Source organism: Geotrypetes seraphini, chromosome 2, assembly GCF_902459505.1.
Source record: "Geotrypetes seraphini chromosome 2, aGeoSer1.1, whole genome shotgun sequence".
Lineage (NCBI taxonomy): Eukaryota > Metazoa > Chordata > Amphibia > Gymnophiona > Dermophiidae > Geotrypetes > Geotrypetes seraphini.
In genome coordinates this window covers 511,902,845-511,922,838 of record NC_047085.1, presented here as the reverse complement: position 1 = coordinate 511,922,838, position 19,994 = coordinate 511,902,845, and the positions used below count along the sequence as shown (strand labels likewise).

The 19,994-nt window shown below is 44.1% G+C and overlaps 1 protein-coding gene across 16 annotated transcripts in view; it reads right to left on the bottom strand.

The window, feature by feature from the left end:
• Nucleotides 1-877: 877 nt before the first annotated feature.
• LOC117355233 (zinc finger protein 271-like) overlaps nt 878-19,994 on the bottom strand; it is a 906,970-nt gene continuing 887,853 nt past the window's right edge. For all 16 annotated transcript variants that reach the window (XM_033933505.1, XM_033933504.1, XM_033933501.1 and 13 more), the window contains one exon: nt 878-3,854. In XM_033933505.1, the coding sequence (XP_033789396.1) occupies nt 1,870-3,854 (1,985 nt within the window). In that variant the 3' untranslated portion in view covers nt 878-1,869. The remainder of the gene's footprint in view (nt 3,855-19,994) is intronic.

Genomic DNA, 19,994 nt, shown 5'->3' with positions numbered 1-19,994 from the left:
GAGGAGAGGAAAGAGATGCCAATACCATAGGAGGGAGGAAAAGGAAAGGAGCTACCAGACCATGGAGGGGGGAGAGATGTCAGGGCATATGGGGGGAGGGGGAGGAGACAGATGCTAGACCAGGTGAAAGGAAGGAAGGAGAGAAAGGAAGGAAAAGAGATGCCAGATAATGGAGTGGAAGGGGGAGATGGAAGGAGAGGAGAGAGATGCCAGGGCATGGGGGGGAGAGAAGGGGATAGAGGTGCCAGAGCATAGGGGAAGTGGTGGAGACAAAAAAAATGGAGAAGGGGTGAAGCTGAAATGGAGAGAAAGGGCACAGGAGTACAAAGGCACAAAGTACAAAGGTCACAGAGTACAAAGGAGAGAAAGGGCAAAGGATATACAGTTTATTGGGACATAGAAAGAGGGAAGATGCCATATGGAACAGAGAGAGGGCGGACACTGGATGGAAAGGGCAGAGAGGGTGGACAGTGGATGCAAGGGGGAGAGAGAGAGAGGGCAGAGGCTGGGTGGAAGGGGCAAAGAGAGAGGACAGATGTTGCATGGAAGGGAGCGAGGACAAACGCTGAATAGAAAGAAGAGAGTGAAGAGAAGATGATTAAAGATGACAAAAGGTGGAAAAAAAATTTTGTTGTTGCTTTATGTAGAATCAAGTAGTATTGTAACTGTATTGATTAAAGTTTATCAATAGAAAATGGAAATAAGGCAGTTTTTTGGGGACTAAACCCCTTTCCTCAAGTCAGGACAGGATACCATAACAGCAGTATACTGTACTGTCTTGAAGAAAGATTTGGCCTCTGAAAGCTAATTATTACTAATTGAAAAATGGATTAGTCCAATAAAATGGTATTTTCTTATTTCCCTCTTCCCTATTTTATTTATATTTGTTAATTTGTAAAGTGGTGATTGTTATGTGGCAGTTTTTTCAAATTTACATCTTTTCAAAAATAAAAGATAGATGTTTGGCAGCTTTGAAAATGGACATTTTCCCTACTGGGTTTGTGAACATCTTGCACAAAACATCCAACCTCAGACAAAGGCACACTTTTGATTATGCCTCTCCACATGGTTTTACTCCGGTATGAATCCTCATGTGTAGTTTTAAGTGTGATTTGTAACTAAAGGTTTTACCACATTCTGAGCATGTATATGGTTTCTCTCCTTTAAAGCCAATTCCACCTAAAATCTTTTACCACATTCTGGACAAGAATATTGTTTCCTTTGAGGGTAATTACTCCCCATATGAATCCTCTTGTGCTGTTTTAAATTTCATTAGTGATTAAAACTTTAACCACATTCTAGACATGTAAATGGCCTCTCACTCTCATGGACCCCTGAAGTCATTTTAAACCTGTTTGATGATAAAAAGTTTAATCATAAGATATATATTTATTCATTCATTCATTTAATTTTCTATACTATTCTCCCAAGGGAGCTCAGAATTTATTCAGGTACTCAAGCGATGGAGAATCTTTCTCTCCCATATGGATAATCACAGTTTTTATACATAATTAGTTGTATTCCAATTTCTATTCATTGTTGAGTTGTTATAGGTCAATATTCAGCTGGTGACAGTGAGCATCATCTATAATCTATTTTTATGAGGCTTATCCCTTCTTCAGGTCTAAAAATGTACAGTCTACACTTAAAGTTATAGATGAGAGAAAAGAATACCAAAGCTATATAAGAATGCAGAAATACTGTAATGTTAGCACACTCTTCAATATTAGTTTTAGCTGTCTACAATATTTTCTCTCAGGAATTTCTGCTTGATAGTTCTTCCTTCTGCCACTCTTAAACATTCATATACACTTTCTTTCTGTATCTCCTGTATGACTCTTCCTCTATCTCTTTAAATGTGATTCCCATTTAAGCTTTTACAACATTCTCTCCAGTATGAATCCTCTTGTGCATTTTTAAAGCTGAGGGATCCCTATATCTTTTCCCACATTCTGGACATGAATATGGTTTCTCTCCAGTATGAATCCTCTTGTGCATTTTTAAATTTGAGGTATGACTAAACCTTTTACCACATTCTGAACAGGTATATGGTTTCTCTCCAGTATGAATCATCCTGTGCATTTTTAAATTCGATGTACTTCTAAACCTTTTACCACATTCTGAACAGATATATGGTTTCTCTCCAGTATGAATCCTATTGTGGTTTTTTAAACGTGATTGCAGACTAAAGCTTTTCCCACATTCTGGACATAAATATGGTTTCTTTCCAGTATGAATTCTCTTGTGCATTTTTAAAGCTGAGTGATCACTATATCTTTTCCCACATTGTAGACATGAATATGGTTTCTCTCCAGTATGAATCCTCTTGTGCAGTTTTAAATTTGAGGGATTATTATATCTTTTACCACATTCTGAACATGTAAATGATTTCTCTCCAGTATGAATCTTCTTGTGAATTATTAAATTTGAGGTATGACTAAACTTTTTACCACATTCTGAACAAGTATATGGTTTCTCTCCAGTATGAATCCTATTGTGATTTTTTAAGTGTAATTGCAGACTAAAGCTTTTCCCACATTCTGGACAGGTATATGGTTTTTCTCCAGTATGAATCCTCTTGTGAAGATTTAAATGTGATTGTCGAGTAAAGTTTTTACTACATTCTGTACATGCATATGGCTTCTCTCCAGTATGAATCCTCTGGTGCATTTTTAAAGATGATTGCTGACTAAAACTTTTACCACATTCTGAACAGGTATATTGTTTCTCTCCATTATGAATCCTCTGGTGCATTTTTAAAGTTGATTGTTGACTAAAGCTTTTACCACATTCTGAACATGTAAATGGTTTCTCTCCAGTATGAATCCTCTGGTGTATTTTTAAAGTTGATTGTTGACTAAAGCTTTTACCACATTCTGAACATGTAAATGGTTTCTCTCCAGTATGAATCCTCTGGTGTATTTTTAAAGCTGAGGGAGCCTTATATCTTTTTCTACATTCTGGACATGAATATGGTTTCTCTCCAGTATGAACCCTCTCATGTGTTTTTAAACTTGATTGCCAACTAAAGCTTTTACCACATTCTGAACAGGTATAGGGTTTCTCTCCAGTATGAATCCTCTGGTGTATTTTTAAAACTGAAGGATCACTATATCTTTTGCCACATTCTGGACATGAATATGGTTTCTCTCCAGTATGAATCCTCTCATGTTTTCTTAAATCTGATTGATTACTACAGCTTTTCCCACATTCTGAACAGGTATAGGGTTTCTCTCCAGTATGAATCCTGTTGTGTATTTTCAAAATTGATGGATCACTATATCTTTTCCCACATTCCGGACAGGTATATGGTTTCTCTCCAGTATGAATCCTCTTGTGAAGATTTAAATATGAGTGCCAAGTAAAGTTTTTACTACATTCTGTACATGCATATGGCTTCTCTCCAGTATGAATCCTCTTGTGACTTTTTAAATGTGATTGCTGATTAAAACTTTTCCCACATTCTGAACAGCTATACGGTTTCTCTCCTGTATGAATCCTTTCATGTGTTTTTAAAGCTGATGAATAATTAAACCTTTTCCCACATTCTGGACATGTAAATGGTTTCTCTCCAGTATGAATCCTCTCATGTATTTTTAAAGTTGATTGCCAACTAAAGCTTTTCCCACATTCTGAACAGGTATACGGTTTCTCTCCTGTATGAATCCTCTCATGTATTTCTAAAGTTGATTGCCAACTAAAGCTTTTCCCACATTCTGAACAGGTGTACGGTTTCTCTCCAGTATGAATCCTCTTGTGTGTTTTTAAAGCTGAGGGATCACTATATCTTTTCCCACATTCTGAACATGTAAATGGCCTCTCACTCGGATGGATCCTCTGAAGACATTTTAAACCTGTTTGATGATAAAAAGTGTTATCACAATATATAGATGTAGAATGTGTCTCTCATTTGGATTATTTTGTGCTTTCTTAGATAAAATCTTTCATAAGTAATTAGTTTTATTCCTGCTATATTAATTGTTGAACTGTTATGGGTCAATATTCAGCCGGGGGCAGTGAGCATTTTCGTTAAAGCTGACAACTGCTAACTACATTAGTCTCAGATAGTCATTAAAAATCTGGTTCATCAGTGACAGCTGGTATTGAGTGCAGTTCCCAAATAGCTAACTGGACACAGGACTGGTCTTACTTGCCCAGTTAGCTATGTGGTTAACAGCACTGAATGTCGCCACTGTACATCCGCATCATTTCAGGGTCTGACCTGACTCCACCACTGCCTGGATCGTGCTGGGATGGTCAGCGCTGCTACTGCTGCTTGTATGATGGACCATTTCCTAGTGATTGCTGCTCTGCTCCTCTTTTTGGACTTTCCCGAGTGACCCAAACATGTCATCTCTACTCGCCAAAGAGTGATTCTAAAACTGAATCGGGTCTTGCTCCTGGGGGCAAATTCTCGGGAGGGATTGGGATTTTGCCTTTGCTTTCTTTAAATTCCCTGTGTTGCTGGCTGTTTTCTTTATACACCTCTCTACAACACACAATCTCAAACGGTGACTTCTAAAGATCTAATAAGAGCTCCAACATTTAGATGTCTTATGCTCACGGAGACGTGGCTGCGTCTGGGAGAGGAGGCGCTGTTACTACAATGCTGCCCCTCAGATTTTAAGGTCTCTGATCGAAATCGCCAGTCTAGAAGAGGAGGGGAACAGACAAGGCTCAGGCAAAGGAGCTACAGTATTTGTTGACTCTCTTCCTCATTCGGAAGCTTTACTACTGGAATTTTCTTTTCTCTCAGCAAAAAGTTATAAAAGTAAACATGTTACATGAAATAAGATGATTCATTAAACAGTCAACTATTTAGAAAAAAGATAGGTCTTCAATTCTTTTCTAAAATGGCCATTAAGAACAGACAGTAAGCAACAATATTTGGAATTCGTTGTCATGAAGAGCTGCCTGAAATGCCAAAGTATGATTAAGAAATTTTTAAATCCTACATTATGTTGAATCGATTTTTATTATTATCAAATAACACAGAACAGACCAATAGGTCAGAACCACAGTAACAAAAAAAAAACAGCAGAAACCAAATAGGAGATCCAACAATCCCACCCACACCACCCCCCCTCCCCAAACCCCCTAGTCTGAAACGAGAAAAAGTGAGTGCAGTAGGCTTGGACTCAGATAGCCCACTGCCCAAGACAATGAGGAACACCAACACAGAAAGAAAGAGGGAAGAGAGTAAAGAAGAAGAAGAAAGAAAGAGAAAGAAGTATACCTGGCGCCCCTCAAAGATGGAACACAAGCCCAGGTCTCAGAAAAAGTCACAAGGAATTTAGAATGTCACTTCTAGCCCGTGGTGATAATGAAAAAAGGTAAGAATCCCAGATCCGAAGAAAGAGTCGCCTTCGTCGTAAGCTATAAGACGCATCTTTACACTCCAGCAGCAGCAGAGCATGCAAACGATTCCTCCATTCCCAAAAGGATGGAGAAAGTTCCCCAATCCAGACAGATAGAATTACTTTCTTCCCCAAGACCCCCACCCGTCTCATAAACTGCCGCTGACCCGAATCAGACAAGCGGAAGGCCTCATACTTATCCAGCAAGAGACCAGCGGCAGAAAAAGGTAATGTAGTGCCAAAGACGCTCTCCACATATGTTACAACCTGCCGCCAAAAACGTTTGATTTTCACACAAGACCAGAAGGCATGGATAAACGAATGGGGCTGCTGGAGACACTTAGGGCATAAAGGAGAGTCCGTGTAACCCGAATAATATAACTGACTTTTCGTAAAATAGCCCCGATGAAGAACCCTAAACTGACACTCCCGTAGATCTGCATTAACGGAAACTCCCGGGAGTCTTGCAATCAAGGAAGGGAGATCCAAAGCGTCTCGTGCTATCCCCAGATCCTGGCACCAACGGGCGTGTAGGACAGCTCGGTCAGCCGGACCCAATAATCGATGGAAGTCCTTATAAAGACCCGAAACTGTAAACCCATCTTCCAAATAGGGATCCAGCAGCGCCGCAAATTTGTTCTCAATAGGAAAAGCCAAAGCGGCTCGGGGGAGGGATCGAACATAATGTTGAAGTTGCCGAAACGCAAGAAAGTCTCCCACAGAGAAAACACCCGACCGGACCAAAGCGTCCCAGGACAGTAAAGAACCATCTGCCTGAAGAACATGGGCAAGTAACGTGAAGTCCCGGGATGCCAATTTACGAAAACTAGCAGTCTCCATGCCCGGGCTGAATTGCAGATTCCCCTGAATAGGTAAGTATCTAGTAGTCGAGGGAGTACCCTTCCAGGAGTCCAACACATAAGACCATATGACGCGTAGCGAGTGCAACAACAAACTCCCCCGAAGAGCCGCCGGCAAGGCAGAACGGGGCGCGTGCACCAAAGACAAAATATGCCAAGGTGCAAAAAATTCTCTCTCATAACATTTTGGAGTAAAATCCCGACGATCCGAAAGCCACTCCCCCAAAAAACGCATCAAACAGGCAGCATTATATAACCGAAAATGCGGTAACCCCAGTCCCCCTCCTCCCCACGCACCAAACAGATAACGCAACGCCACCCTTGGTCGCCGTCCCCCCCAACAAAATCGAGAAAGCATAGAATGTAATTTAGTAATATCCCGTTTCAAGAGCCATAAAGGGAGTAACTGCAAAGTATAAAGCCATTTTGGAAAAAGGACCATATTAAACAAATTGATCCTACCCGACAAGGACAGAGGAAGAGGAGACCAACGAGCAAAACACTCAGCCGAAGAACTGAACAAAGAATCAATGTTAACACGATATAACTCGGAAGTACGAGGCGTCAGCAGAATCCCTAAATAACGAAACGAAGAAGAAGCCAATTGAAGGGGAAAGGGTCCAGGCCAAGAGTCCCGCAAGACCGAGGATGTGGCCAACGCCAGAGATTTATCAAGGTTAAGCTTAAAACCCGAATAGTCTCCATATTCTTGAAAAGTGGCCATCAGATTGGGAAGAGAGACTGCGGGGTCCGAGATATGGACCAGGAGATCGTCCGCAAATGCCGAGATTTTAAATTCGGAAGAACCAATTCGAATACCCGGAATAGCTCCATTAAGCTGAATATCACGGATCAAAGGGTCCAACGACAAAGCAAAAAGCAATGGGGAAAGGGGACAGCCCTGACGCGTGCCACGACATATGGGGAAGGAAGGAGAACAAAGACCATTGGCCCAAACAAAAGCTGTAGGAGAGTGATAAAGCACCCGAATCGCATCCTGGAAAAAGCCCGTAATGCCATACCGAGTTAAAACCTCAAATAAAAAATTCCAAGAGACCCGATCGAAGGCCTTCTCAGCATCGAAGCTGACCAATAGAGAAGAAAGTTGGGTTCTCTCCACGAATTCCAAAGACGCCAATATAGATCTAATGTTTTTCACACTAGTACGCCCCTGCACAAAGCCCACCTGAGGGGAAGCAATCAGCTCAGGAAGAACACAAGCCAATCTATTAGCCAAAACCTTGGCGAACAACTTGGCCTCCACATTCAGCAGCGAAATGGGGCGATAAGAAGAAGAGAGGGCTGCATCCTTATGGGGTTTCAATAGCACAACTATTTGAGCCGAAGTGAGAGACTCCGGAAGGGCACCCCGTTGAATAGCTGCTGTGAAGGTATCAGCTAAGACTGGAGCCACCGTAGGAAGTAAGAGTTTATAGAATTCCATCCGGAAACCATCTGGTCCGGGGGCCTTTAACAAGGACCCCCTCTGTATGACGCCTGCCACCTCCTCTGCCGTTACAGGGGCATTAAGTTTAGCTACCGCCCTATCAGACAGGCACGGAAGGGAGAGGCCATCCAAATATGCCGTGCCGTCCATTAAATCAGATTGCTGTGAATAAAGCTTCCTATAATAGTCAAAAAACACTGCATTAATCTCGGCATCCGTCCGGACCAAACCCCCCCCTGCCGATCGAAGTTGCAAGATATGTGTACGTCCCGCCGAACGACGGACCACCTTTGCCAGAAGCGCCCCTCGTTGATTCCCATGGCGAAAGAATTGATATCTATAATAAGCAAGCGACTTGACTGTTCTAGCATGCAACAATTCCCGAAGCTTACACTGGGAGGCTAAGAGCTGGGAACGCAAAGAGGAAGCATGAGATAGACTATAAAGCCGACGGAGGTTACCAATCCTACGTTCCAACTGTAAAAGCTCCCTATCCCGAGCACGACGTTGATGGCTGGAATAGGCCATAATCTCGCCACGGAGGACCGCTTTCGCAGCCTCCCAGAAAAGCGTAGAATCAGCCCGATGGTCAATATTATGTAGTTGATAGTCAGACCATTTTTGAAGCAGGAATTCCTGAAATCTCGAGTCCTGATACAAACGGAGCGGAAATCGCCAACGGAAAGATCCCGGTGGAGAGACATCCAAGTGCAAGAGTAACAATAGCATGGCATGATCGGAAACGTCAAAGGAACCAATCGTGGCCGATTCAATCTGAGAAAACAAAGCGCTAGAGGTCAGCCAGTAATCAATCCGGGATAAGGACGCATGGGCTCTAGATATATGAGTGTAGTCACGCTCTCCTGGGTGAAGCGTCCGCCAAACATCAATAACGTCCAAGGATGAACAAAGTAAAGAAATACCTTTAGTAGGCTGCATCCGATCCTGGGGAGCAGGAATTGATTTATCCAGCAAGGGATCATGAACACAATTAAAATCTCCCCCCACGAGCAAGGGCGCATCCGACTGTTGGCCAAGAAGGCGAATAAGTGAGGAGAAAAATCGAGAGTCATAGTTGTTAGGAGCATACACATTACAAAGAATCAGGGGCCGATGATTAAATAGTGCCTTGGCTATGATGTACCTACCTCCAGGATCCGTCCACTGCTGTTGAATAACAAAGGGTAACCCCTTCCGAATCAAAATCAAAACCCCGGCCTTACGATTGTTCGCAGGTGCCCCCAAATGCTGACCAACCCACCAGGTCTGAAGTTTAGCATGCTCCGCTGCTGACAGATGCGTCTCCTGCAGAAAGACCAAATCAGCTCTCTGACGGTTCAGGGCTCTCAAGATCTTATGTCGTTTAATAGGCGAAGTGACACCATTTATATTCCAGGAAATACATCTAAGAGGCTTCATAAGAAAAAGGATATAGACAAAAATCAGGCAAAAATCCAGAAAGAAAACCGAGAGCAAGGCCGTCCCAGCCCGCGACCAGCTCCCAGAACCTCAATCTAGACCCGAGCATCCACCAAAGGAGAAAAGCCAACCACAGGGCACCAGGAATACGGAAGGAGAAAAAGAAAAGATGAAGAAAGAGAAAGAGGAAAGGATAGAAAGAGAACAGAAGAAACCCCCAGCATATCCACCCCCCCACCCCTCCCCCCGCCGCCCCTTCCCCATCCCTCATGTGACCCACTAGTGGTCCAAGGGTCCTGTGGAACAGCTCCCAACTCCCCCTCCCAACAAACCACACCAAGAAGAACCACCCCAGCCCCTCACAACAATCCCACCGACACACCCCCTAAATAAAAGCCCCCTGAGTCCTACCCAACCCATACATAAACAAGTCCTATAACACGTGTGAAGTCCAATAACAGGTTGAGCAGCAAAATAAACAACTACAGGTCATAACAATGTAATGCTCTCAAACAGTATATAGTGGCTTAAAGAGACTCCATATGTGCCACCCAAACCACCCACCCCACATGCAAACATTCCCACCCGTATCCTATTCATACACACCACTCCCTCAACCGGTCATCAACTGCAAGAAGGAAGTACCCCCCCCCCTCCAATAAAGAACATAGCATCCCCTTCAACACCAACAGGCTCTCCCCCCCCACCATCCATACAGTCCCCAAAAGAAGGAAAAGAAATGTCCCACAAAAGTCCATAGCAGTCCATCACCCCAGGCTCCAGATCAAGGCCGTCAAGCCAGCAAAAAGCAGGCACTGCAACGATCAGGCCCCCGCATGAGCAGGCCCGCAGGTACGAAGGCCCCCAGGAGATATCAAGCTGAGGCAGTACATAGAGCTCCGTGCATCAAACTATTTCAACCTACAACAAAAGAACGAACTCCAAAGCAGTCAAGGAGCCGGGTCTGGTGCCTGCATGGAATGTAGGAATCGTAGAGCTTCAGCCGCCACAGTAAAGAAGCGGGTCTGACCAGCATGTCTGATCCGCAAGCGGGCAGGATACAGCAGAGCAAAAGGAACTTTCATCTGATACAGCTGGGAGCAAATGGGGGTGAATTCCTTCCGTCTGGCTTGCAAAGCAGGAGAATAATCTTGGAAACACAGCACCCTGGAGTTGTCATACAGCAGGGGTCCCGAAGTACGAATAGCTCGCAGAATTTCTTGTTTATGGGCTGAGTTCAATAACTTGAGTATGACAGTGCGAGCTCTCGAGCCAGGCTCACCCAGCGGGCCCAAGCGATGCGCCCGTTCAATTCTCAGGGGACCATGCGCAGTTGATAGTGTTAAAGAACGCTGCAGCCAGGTTTCCAGAAAGGAATGGAGCTCACCATCCTTCACAGATTCAGGCAGGCCAATCAATCGCAGGTTCCCCCGTCGAGACCGGTTCTCAAGGTCCTCGAGTTTAGCTTCCATGGCGATAAGCTGAGCCCTCATTTGCTGGTGGTCCCCTTCTCGGTGCTGCACTCTATCTTCCAGCGTGGTGAGACGCTGCTGGTAAGAGGAAAACTCTCCCTGCAGCGTTTCCAGACGAGTGTCCACAGAGTCCAATTTATCCACGATAGGCTGGAGTTTCGAGGTCAGGGATCCCTCCAGCAACAGCTTCACCTCTGCCACAATCTCGGACACCCACGCAGTCGGCGCCAGGAGCGGCGGTGGAGACTCGCGGTCGGCCATCTTGGATTCACCCACGCGGCCGCGATCTCTCTCCCGGCGGGGCAGCCTGCTTGTCATAAAGCCCCGAACTCTCCAAGACACCTCTAAAACGCGGCAGCGATGTAATCGCCCAAATGCAGGGGCGAAATCGCGGCACTCCGGGGTCGAAAAACAGCTGATGGTGGGAACGGGATCGGGAGCTTACCCCACCGACGTCTGCTCAGCAGCTCGACATCACGTGACCCCCCTAAATCCTACATTAAACAAAGGCTGAGTTCTTCTACTATGTATGATGCTAAAGAAAATCTATTGACTAAGAAACAGCTGTAACAGAAACAGCCCAGTTGAAACAATACCCGGGCCTCCACTGGCAGCCAATAGAATTCGCAATAAAAGGAATTTCTTCAGGCCATAAATCATTCTGACCGCTGTATTCTGTATTATTGTGAGTCTTGCTAATTCTTTCTTGTTGACTGTCAGATCGTTAATATTACAGTAATCGAGAAGACTCAGTAGTAACGATTGAACCAGTAATCTAAAAGCAGTAAATTCAAAATAAGATCTAATTGCTCGCAATTTCCATAACGTGAAGTGGCGTTTACGCACTGCAGCATCTATCTGAGCATGCATTGTAAGATGCTGCTCTAAAATAATTCCCAAAATTTTAATCGTTGGATGAATTATATACCGAGTTGAATTTATACTGATAGAAGGTTCAGAAGAAATATTACTAGCAGTCGCCACGAAAAACTTTGTTTTGCCAGAGTTTAATTTGAGTTTAAATTTTTGCATCCAAGAATCCATCTGTTTCAATACGATTTCAACTTCAGTGGTAATCTGGGATAGGGCTGAAGTAAAAGGTATGACAAAAATAATGTCGTCAGCGTAACTAAAGAGTTCTACATCCAGGTTGCTCAAACATGAGCCCAATGATGAAAGATAAACACTGAATAGTGAATCATAAGCTATCAGAGAGTAAAGGACCTCTAATCTATTTGGCATTCTCCTTCTCTAGTCGGGACAGGGACAGGAAGGTCGTCAGTTGGTGAGTTTTATTATGAATTAGCTGAAGCCCCGGCGTTGCACGGGTATTTAATTATAGCAATAACACTGTAAATGGATTCAAATAAAGATACTTTATAGTGGTGAATGAAATTATTTTTTTACAGCTTTATAAAAAGTACAATATTCAAATTATAATGTGAAATATTTGACAAAATGAATACAATACAACAAACACAAAACTTGATTATAAACAACATTTTTAGTTTCACCTCCAGGAGCAAGAACATATAAATTCTTGGGTGAAGAGACCCCCAGAACATATCACCCCAGGTAGTGAGGGATCTGCATACCAAGTTTCGTTCAAATCGGTCAAGCCGTTTTTGAATTACAGTGAGAATGGCAGCTTTTTACATTTTTTCCATTGACATGAATGGGTGAAATCTGATGTTCTGTTTGTAGCTCCGCCCACGTGTGCAGGTGGGCCGAGAGACCCCCAGAACATATCACCCCAGGTAGTTGGAATTACTGTGAGAATGGCAGCTTTTTACATTTTTTCCATTGACATGAATGGGTGAAATCTGATTTTCTGTTTGTAGGTCCACCCACGTGTGCAGGTGGGCCGCGAGACCCCCAGAACATATCACCCCAGGTAGTGAGGGATCTGCATACCAAGTTTCGTTCAAATCGGTCAAGCCGTTTGTGAATTACTGTGAGAATGGCAGCTTTTTACATTTTTTCCATTGATATGAATGGGTGAAATCTGATTTTCTGTTTGTAGCTCCGCCCACGTGTGCAGGTGGGCCGCGAGACCCCCAGAACATATCACCCCAGGTAGTGAGAGATCTGCATACCAAGTTTCGTTCAAATTGGGCAAGCCGTTTTTGCGTTGGCAGCTTTTTACATTTTTTCCATTGACATGAATGGGTGAAATCTGATTTTCTGTTTGTAGCTCCGCCCACGTGTGCAGGTGGGCCGCGAGACCCCCAGAACATATCATCCCAGGTAGTGAGGGATCTGCATACCAAGTTTCGTTCAAATCGGTCAAGCCGTTTTTGCGTGATCGCGGCACATACATACATACACACATACATACCTCCGATTTTATATATATAGAAGAAGATAGAAGATTACGCATTTACAAGGATGTCTATAGAAAAAAGTTGCCCCTAGGGCCAGAACACCAGGTTTTAACAAAAGAAATTCTCTTCTACGCTTTTGAGTCTCCCTTGCCTTGATTAACATCCTGGATCCATTTGAGGACTTGAGAAGATTTATGTTTAGGTTACTTTAATTGCTTGTTTAATTTTCTTTTGATAATTTTCTTTTCATGAATCATCTTTCTGTACAAGTTTATCTTGCTTGTATAAATTGAAAACTTATAAATAAACTAGTATTTCAGCCCGTTACATTAACGGGTGCTAGAATATATGTTTGTGTGTCTTTATTTCTGTTTCTCTCTCCCTCCCGTTGTCTGTCTCGCTCCCTGGCCCCCTTTGTCCGTCTGTCTTTCTGTGTCTCTCCCTGCCCCTGTGTCTTTCTTCTTTTCTTTCTATCTATCTGTCTCTCTCCCTGTCTCCTATGCAGCAGCATTTCTCTCCCACCACTTCCCTGTGCAGCAGACCACAGCAGCATTCCCTCCCCCCACACCACTTCCCTGTGCAGCCGCAGCGTTTCCCCTACTCCTCCTTTCCCTTCCTGCGGTCTGGCCGGCTCCCTTAGTCCCTTCCCACGGTCCCAACAAACGTTCCGATTCAAGCAGCGTCTGCAGCACTCTACACACGCTGCTTCGGAGCCTTCTACTGGCCATCAAATCAGGGCAGTAGAAGTCCCCGAAGCAGCGTGTGTAGAGTGCTGCAGACGCTCCTTGAATCGGAAGGTTTTCAGGACCCGCAGCGAGCTCTAGGGGTTTTTATCCTTCAGACGGCAAGAGCCGCCGCGGCCGACAGGCTCTGCGTCGCCGCGCACATGCGCACTCCTACCTGCGGGTTCAAACAGCGCACGGAAAACGGGAGCACGCAGGTGGGAGTGCTCATGCAGGGCTTTATTATATTAGATAAATAAATAAATAAATAAAAATAAACATTGAATAGTGTAGATGAAAGTGGAGAACCCTGAGGAACACCACATGGGTTATTCCAGATTGACGAGAGGTGAGTCCTAAACCTAACTTGATACAATCTGGACTCCAGAAAATCTTTGAACCAGGAGTAAACATTTCCGTGAAGGCCCAGAGTATCCAAACATATTAATAAAGTAGGATGATCTACTAGATCAAAGGCACTACTAAGATACAATTGAAGCACTAGTGTACTTTTGCCTTTACTTAGAAGGGGTTCATAGACAAAACTGCGGAAGACAAAGGCGCGTCGACAACTGAGCGCAAGATGGAGGCGCGCACCGAAGAAAATTACTGTTTTTAGGGGCTCCGATGGGGGTTTTTGTTGGGGAGCCTCCCCACTTTACTTAGTACAGATCACGGCGGCGTTGTGGGGGGTTTGAAACCCCCCACATTTTACTGGAAACTTAACTTTTTCCCTAAAAACAGGGAAAAAGTGAAGTTTTCAGTAAAATGTGGGGGGTTACAACCCCCTAAACCCCCCGCAACGCCCCCACAACGTGGCGCGAACTCTGTAAAGTGGGGGGGTTCCCCCCCACGCCCCCCATTGTAGCCCCTAAAAACAGTCATTTTCTTCGGCACGCGCCTCCGCGCTGCACTCAATTGCGCGTGCCTTTGTCCCAGCGCGCTTTTGACCTGACACCCTTAAAAGGCTTATTAAATAATCCAATAATGCATCTATCATCGTTTCGGTGCTAAAGTAGGATCTAAATCCTGACTGTGAATCGTGGAGTAGAGAGTGTTGCTCAAGATGTTTGGTCAATCGGATATGAACCAGGCCTTCCATGATTTTAACAAAAAAGGGAATAGATGCTATTGGTCTGTAATTGGCAAGCAGAGAAATAGATTCCTAGAAATTTTTAATTATTGGGGTAATTATTATATTACCAACATCTGAAGGAAATCTTCCTGTATCCAGGGAGTCAGTAATCCATTCAAATAACTTCAATTTAAAATTTGAGGGAGCAACAACCATCAAATCTGGAAGGCAGATTTGCCCCCCTCCCCCATGTGCATCTGAATGGGATAAGGTCTCCCAAACCATTGCAGATACGATCACTAGATTCCCGTCTTATTATTCTAGGTGACTTTAATGTTCATGTGGACACAGCATCACATCCGAAGACCTCCAACTTCCTCACATTCTTGTCTGACTTAGGTTTGCCCCAAAATTTACGCCTTTTTCAACACATGACCCACCTGATATTTCGTGATCTCCCATAGATTACCAAATTTTTACTTATCCTTAAGAAAGCTGCTCTGGAGAAATCTACTAGTAACTAGCTCCCAGTTTCCATTATCCCATTCCTACCTAAAATAAAAGAAAAGCTGGTTTTATTAACAACTTCTTGATCAAGCAGAGGCCATCCACACCCTTCATCCTAGACAATTAGGTTCCCATATGGACCACAGTAGAGACCATTATAAGCTCCTTGTGAAGTGACAAACGGTAATTTGGATTTTAGTCACCCTCTTAGTCTTCTTTGATCTCATTCACTTATTCTCTACTGCTTCAAAGAGTATCTTCTCTTGGGATATCGGATATGGTTCTAACTTGGTTCACCTAATTTCTTCAGCATCGATCATTCACAGGATATCAAGATGGTGAAGCTTCTCCTTCCTGTCAACTCACACCTGGAACCCCACAAAGGTCTATTTTATCTCCCTTCCTATCTAATATCTTTCTTAGTCCCCTAGCTAAGCTCATTCACATCTTCAGTATCTATTCGGATGACGTTCTGCTACAATATCCCTGTGATCCAGTAGCTCCTAATCTAATACCTTTGCAACACTGCACAGATACCATAGCCAGCTGGCTCCAAGATAACCATTTGCTTCTCAACACGTAGACAAACATGATTTAATGAAACAGAGTCAGCATGGGTTCAGCCGGGGGATATTTTGACTCACAAATTTGCTTGACGTCTTTGAAGGTGTGAATAAACATGTGGAATAAGGCAAGATAGATTTTCAGTTGTGGATTAGGAATTGGTTATCGGATAGAAAACAGAGGGTAGGGTTAAATGGCCATTTTTTTCAATGGAGGAGAGTAAACAGTGGAGTGCCGTAGGGGTCTATACTAGGACCAGTGCTATTTAACTTATTTATAAATGATCTGGAAATTGGCACGACGAGTGAGGTGATTAAATTTGCAGATGACACTAAACTGTTAAAGTTGTTAAAATGCATGCGGATTATGAAAAATTGCAGGCAGACCTTAGGAAATTGGAAGTCTGGGCATCCAAATGGCAGATGAAATTTAATGTGGACAAATGCGAAGTGATGCACATTGGGAAGAATAACCTGAATTACAGTTACCGGATGCTAGGGTCCACCTTGGGGATCAGCGCCCAAGAAAAGGACTTGATTTCATCGTAGACAATACAATGAAACCTTCCGCCCAATGTGCGGTGGCAGCCAAGAAAGGATGCTAGGAATTATTAAAAAAAGGGATGGTTAACAAGACTAAGAATGCTATACTGGCCCTGTATCGATCCATGGTGCAACCTCATCTGGAGTATTCCGTTCAATTCTGGTCTCCTTATCTCAAGAAAGATATAGTGGCGCTAGAAAAGGTTCAAAGAAGAGTGACCAAGATGGTAAAGGGGATGGAACTCCTCTCGTATGAGGAAAGACTAAAACGGTTGGAAAAGAGACGGCTGAGGGGAATTATGATTGAAGTCTACAAAATCCTGAGTGTAGTAGAACCCGCCCCTTACACTTGACCCAGCTACTCTTCTTCTCTTAAAGTCGCCTAGAGCCTTAGGTTTGTGCGACACACAAATATTAGATTAGATTAGGTATAAGTGTTAAAACTAATAGGAGGAAATTTTTTTCCACTTAGAGAATAGTTAAGCTCTGGAACGCGTTGCCAGAGGATATGGTAAGAGGAGATAGCGTAGCTGGTTTTAAGAAAGGTTTGGACAAGTTCCTGGAGGAAAAGTCCATAGTCCGTTATTGAGAAAGACCCGGAGGAGCCACTACTTGACCTGTATCAATAGCATGGAATATTGCTACTCCTTGGGTTTTGGTCAGGTACTAATGACCTGGACTGGCCACTTTGAGAATGCACAGTTACTTACCATAACAGGTGTTATCTAGGGACAGCAGGCAGATATTCTCACTGATGGGTGAGCTCCAAGCTAACAGAATGGGATGGTGGGAGAGTTGGCCCTTGGGAAAATAAATTTTGTAATACAGATTGGCCGAAGTGCCCATCCCTTCCGGAGAATGATTCCAGACTGTAGTGAGAAGTGAAGGTATGAACTGAAGACCAGGTGGCAGGTTTACAGATTTCCTCAATGGGAGTGGGTCTAAGGAAAGCAACAGAAGCTGCCATAGCTCTAACTTTATGGGCTGTGACACGGCTCTCCAGTGCCAGTCCGGTCTGAGCATAACAGAACGAGATGCAGGCGGAAAGCCAGTTGGAAGTCGTTCTCTTGGAAACAGGATGCCCCAACTTGTTTGGATCAAATGAGATGAAGAGTTGGGGAGAAGTTCTGTGTGGCTTTGTGCGATCAAAGTAATAAGCCAAAGCTCGTGTATAGTCCAAAGTATGTAAGGCTTCTTCTCCAGGAAGAGAATGAGGCCAAGAAAAAAACACTGGTAGAACAATTGTCTGATTGAGATGAAAGTCAGAGACAACTTTGGGAAGAAACTTTGGATGTGTGTGCAGAACCACCTTATCATGATGGAAAACTGTGATGGGTGGGTCTGTTACTAGTGCTTGTAACTCACTGACCCTCCTGGTAGAGGTGAGAGCAATAAGGAAGACTACTTTACAGGTAAGAAACTTGAGATGAGCTGTGGCCATTGGTTCAAATGGTGGCTTCATCAGACTGGAAAGAACCACATTAAGGTCCTAGACGATAGGTGGAGGCTTGAGAGGTGGTTTAACATTGAAAAGCCCTTTCATGAATCTGGAGACCAAAGGATGAGCAGTAAGAGGATTTCCCTGTACTGGTTCATGATAAGCCGTAATCGCACTGAGATGGACTCTAATGGATGTAGATTTAAGTCCAGAATCAGACAGAGAAAGGAGATAATCCAACACCAATTCCACCACCAAGGAAGGGAGATCATGATGATTAAGAAGATTCCAGAAAAAAATACTTTTGTTGGTAACATTGCTGAGTGGCTGGTTTCCTGGAGGCATCAATGATCTGACAAACAGGCTTAGAGAGGAGAAGTTGAGAAGAACTCAGCCCGAGAGAAACCAAGCTGTCAGGTGTAGAGACTGCAGGTTGGGATGTAGAAGTGATTCCTGATTCTGAGTAAGCAGAGTAGGAAATACCAGAAGAACTATGGGCTCCCTGGAACTGAGTTGAAGAAGAAGGAGAACCAATGTTGTCTGGGCCACCGTGGAGCAATGAGAATCATGGTGGCTGCTTCTCTCTTGAGCTTGAACAGAGTTCTCAACATGAGAGGAAGTGGAGAGAACGCATATAGAAACCGACCCTTCCAATCCAAAAGAAAAGCATTTGCTGCCAGAGGGAGAGGAGAGTACTGTCTGGAGCAAACCTGGGACAACTGGTGATTGTGAGGAGCTGCAAACAAGTCCACCTGTGGAGTGTCCCATTGAGCAAATATGGACTGGAGAGTTGCAGAGCCAAGAGTTCATTCATGAGGCTGAAGAATTTTGCTAAAGTTGTCTGCTAGCGACTTCTTCTCTCCTTGAATGTAGACAGCCTTGAAGAATAGATTGCGAGCTGTCACCCAAGTCCAGATTTTCTGAGCCTCCTGACATAACAGAAGAGAGCCCATGCCTCCCTGCTGTTAATGTAGTACATTTCTACTTGATTGTCCATGCAAAGGAGGAGGACATGAGGATAGAAGAGATGTTGAAAAACCTTGAGGGCATAAAACATCGATGTGAAATTTCTTCTCTCTGACAGTCCAAAGACCCTGAGTCTGCAGATCATCCATATGTGCTCCCCAGGCATAAGGAGACACGTTTGTCTTGATGATCTTGTGATGAGGGGGTAAGTGAAAAAGGAGACCTCTAGAAAGATTGGATGAGGTCATCCACCATTGAAGCAACCGCAGAAGAGACAATGTTACAGATATGTGCTGTGAAAGACGATCTGTCGCTTGAGATCACTGGGAAGCCAGAGTCCACTGAGCAGTGCGCAGATGGAGTCTTGCCAGTGGTGAGACATGGACAATTGAAGCCATGTGACCTAGAAGAACCATCATGTGTCTGGCAGAGATGGTTTGAAGAGGAAACAATTGCTGACAGAGACAGATGAGAGTCTGAAGTCAATCTGGTGGAAGAAATGCTCTCATGAGAGTGGTGTCTAGGATTGCCCCAATGAACTGAAGACGTTGAGTCGGAATGAGATGTGATTTGGGGAAGTTGACTTTGAATCCCAGAATCTGAAGAAAATAAATGGTTTGGGATGTTGCTTGAACCACTCCTTGAGAGGAAACGGCCTTGATCAACCAGTCGTCCAGGTAAGGAAAGACTTGAAGGTCGTGCGAACGGAGAGATGCGGCCACTACAATCAGTTACTTCGTGAATACTCTGGGAAGGCCGAAGGGAAGTACTTTGTACTGGTAATGACAATGACTGATCTGAAACCGGAGGTACTTCCTGGAAGCCGGATGAATCGGGATATGTGTGTAGGCTTCCTTGAGGTCTAGGGAGCATAGCCAGTCGTTCTGATTGAGAAGAGGATAAAGGAGAACAAGTGAATTTTTCTCTGACAAGAAATTTGTTGAGAACTCTGAGATCCAGGATGGGTATCAGTCCCCTGGTCTTCTTGGAATCCCCGGACCTGCTGATCGAGAGGAACCACCTCAATGGCAGTCAGCAGAAGAAGGGATTGCACTTCCTGCAGAAGAAGGGAGGACTGTGCAGGGTCCAAAGCAGACTCTCTTGGAGGGCTGTCTGGTGGAAGAGTCTGGAAATGAAGAGTAACCCTGATGAATGATGCTGAGGACCCAAAGATCCGAGGTGATGAGTTCCCAACGAATGATGAACTGAAGATGACCTCCGATGGGCTGAGGTAAGTGTTGAGAATTGCTTAGGCTGGCTATTCTCCGAAGAAACAGGTCAAAAAGGCTGTGTAGGTTTAG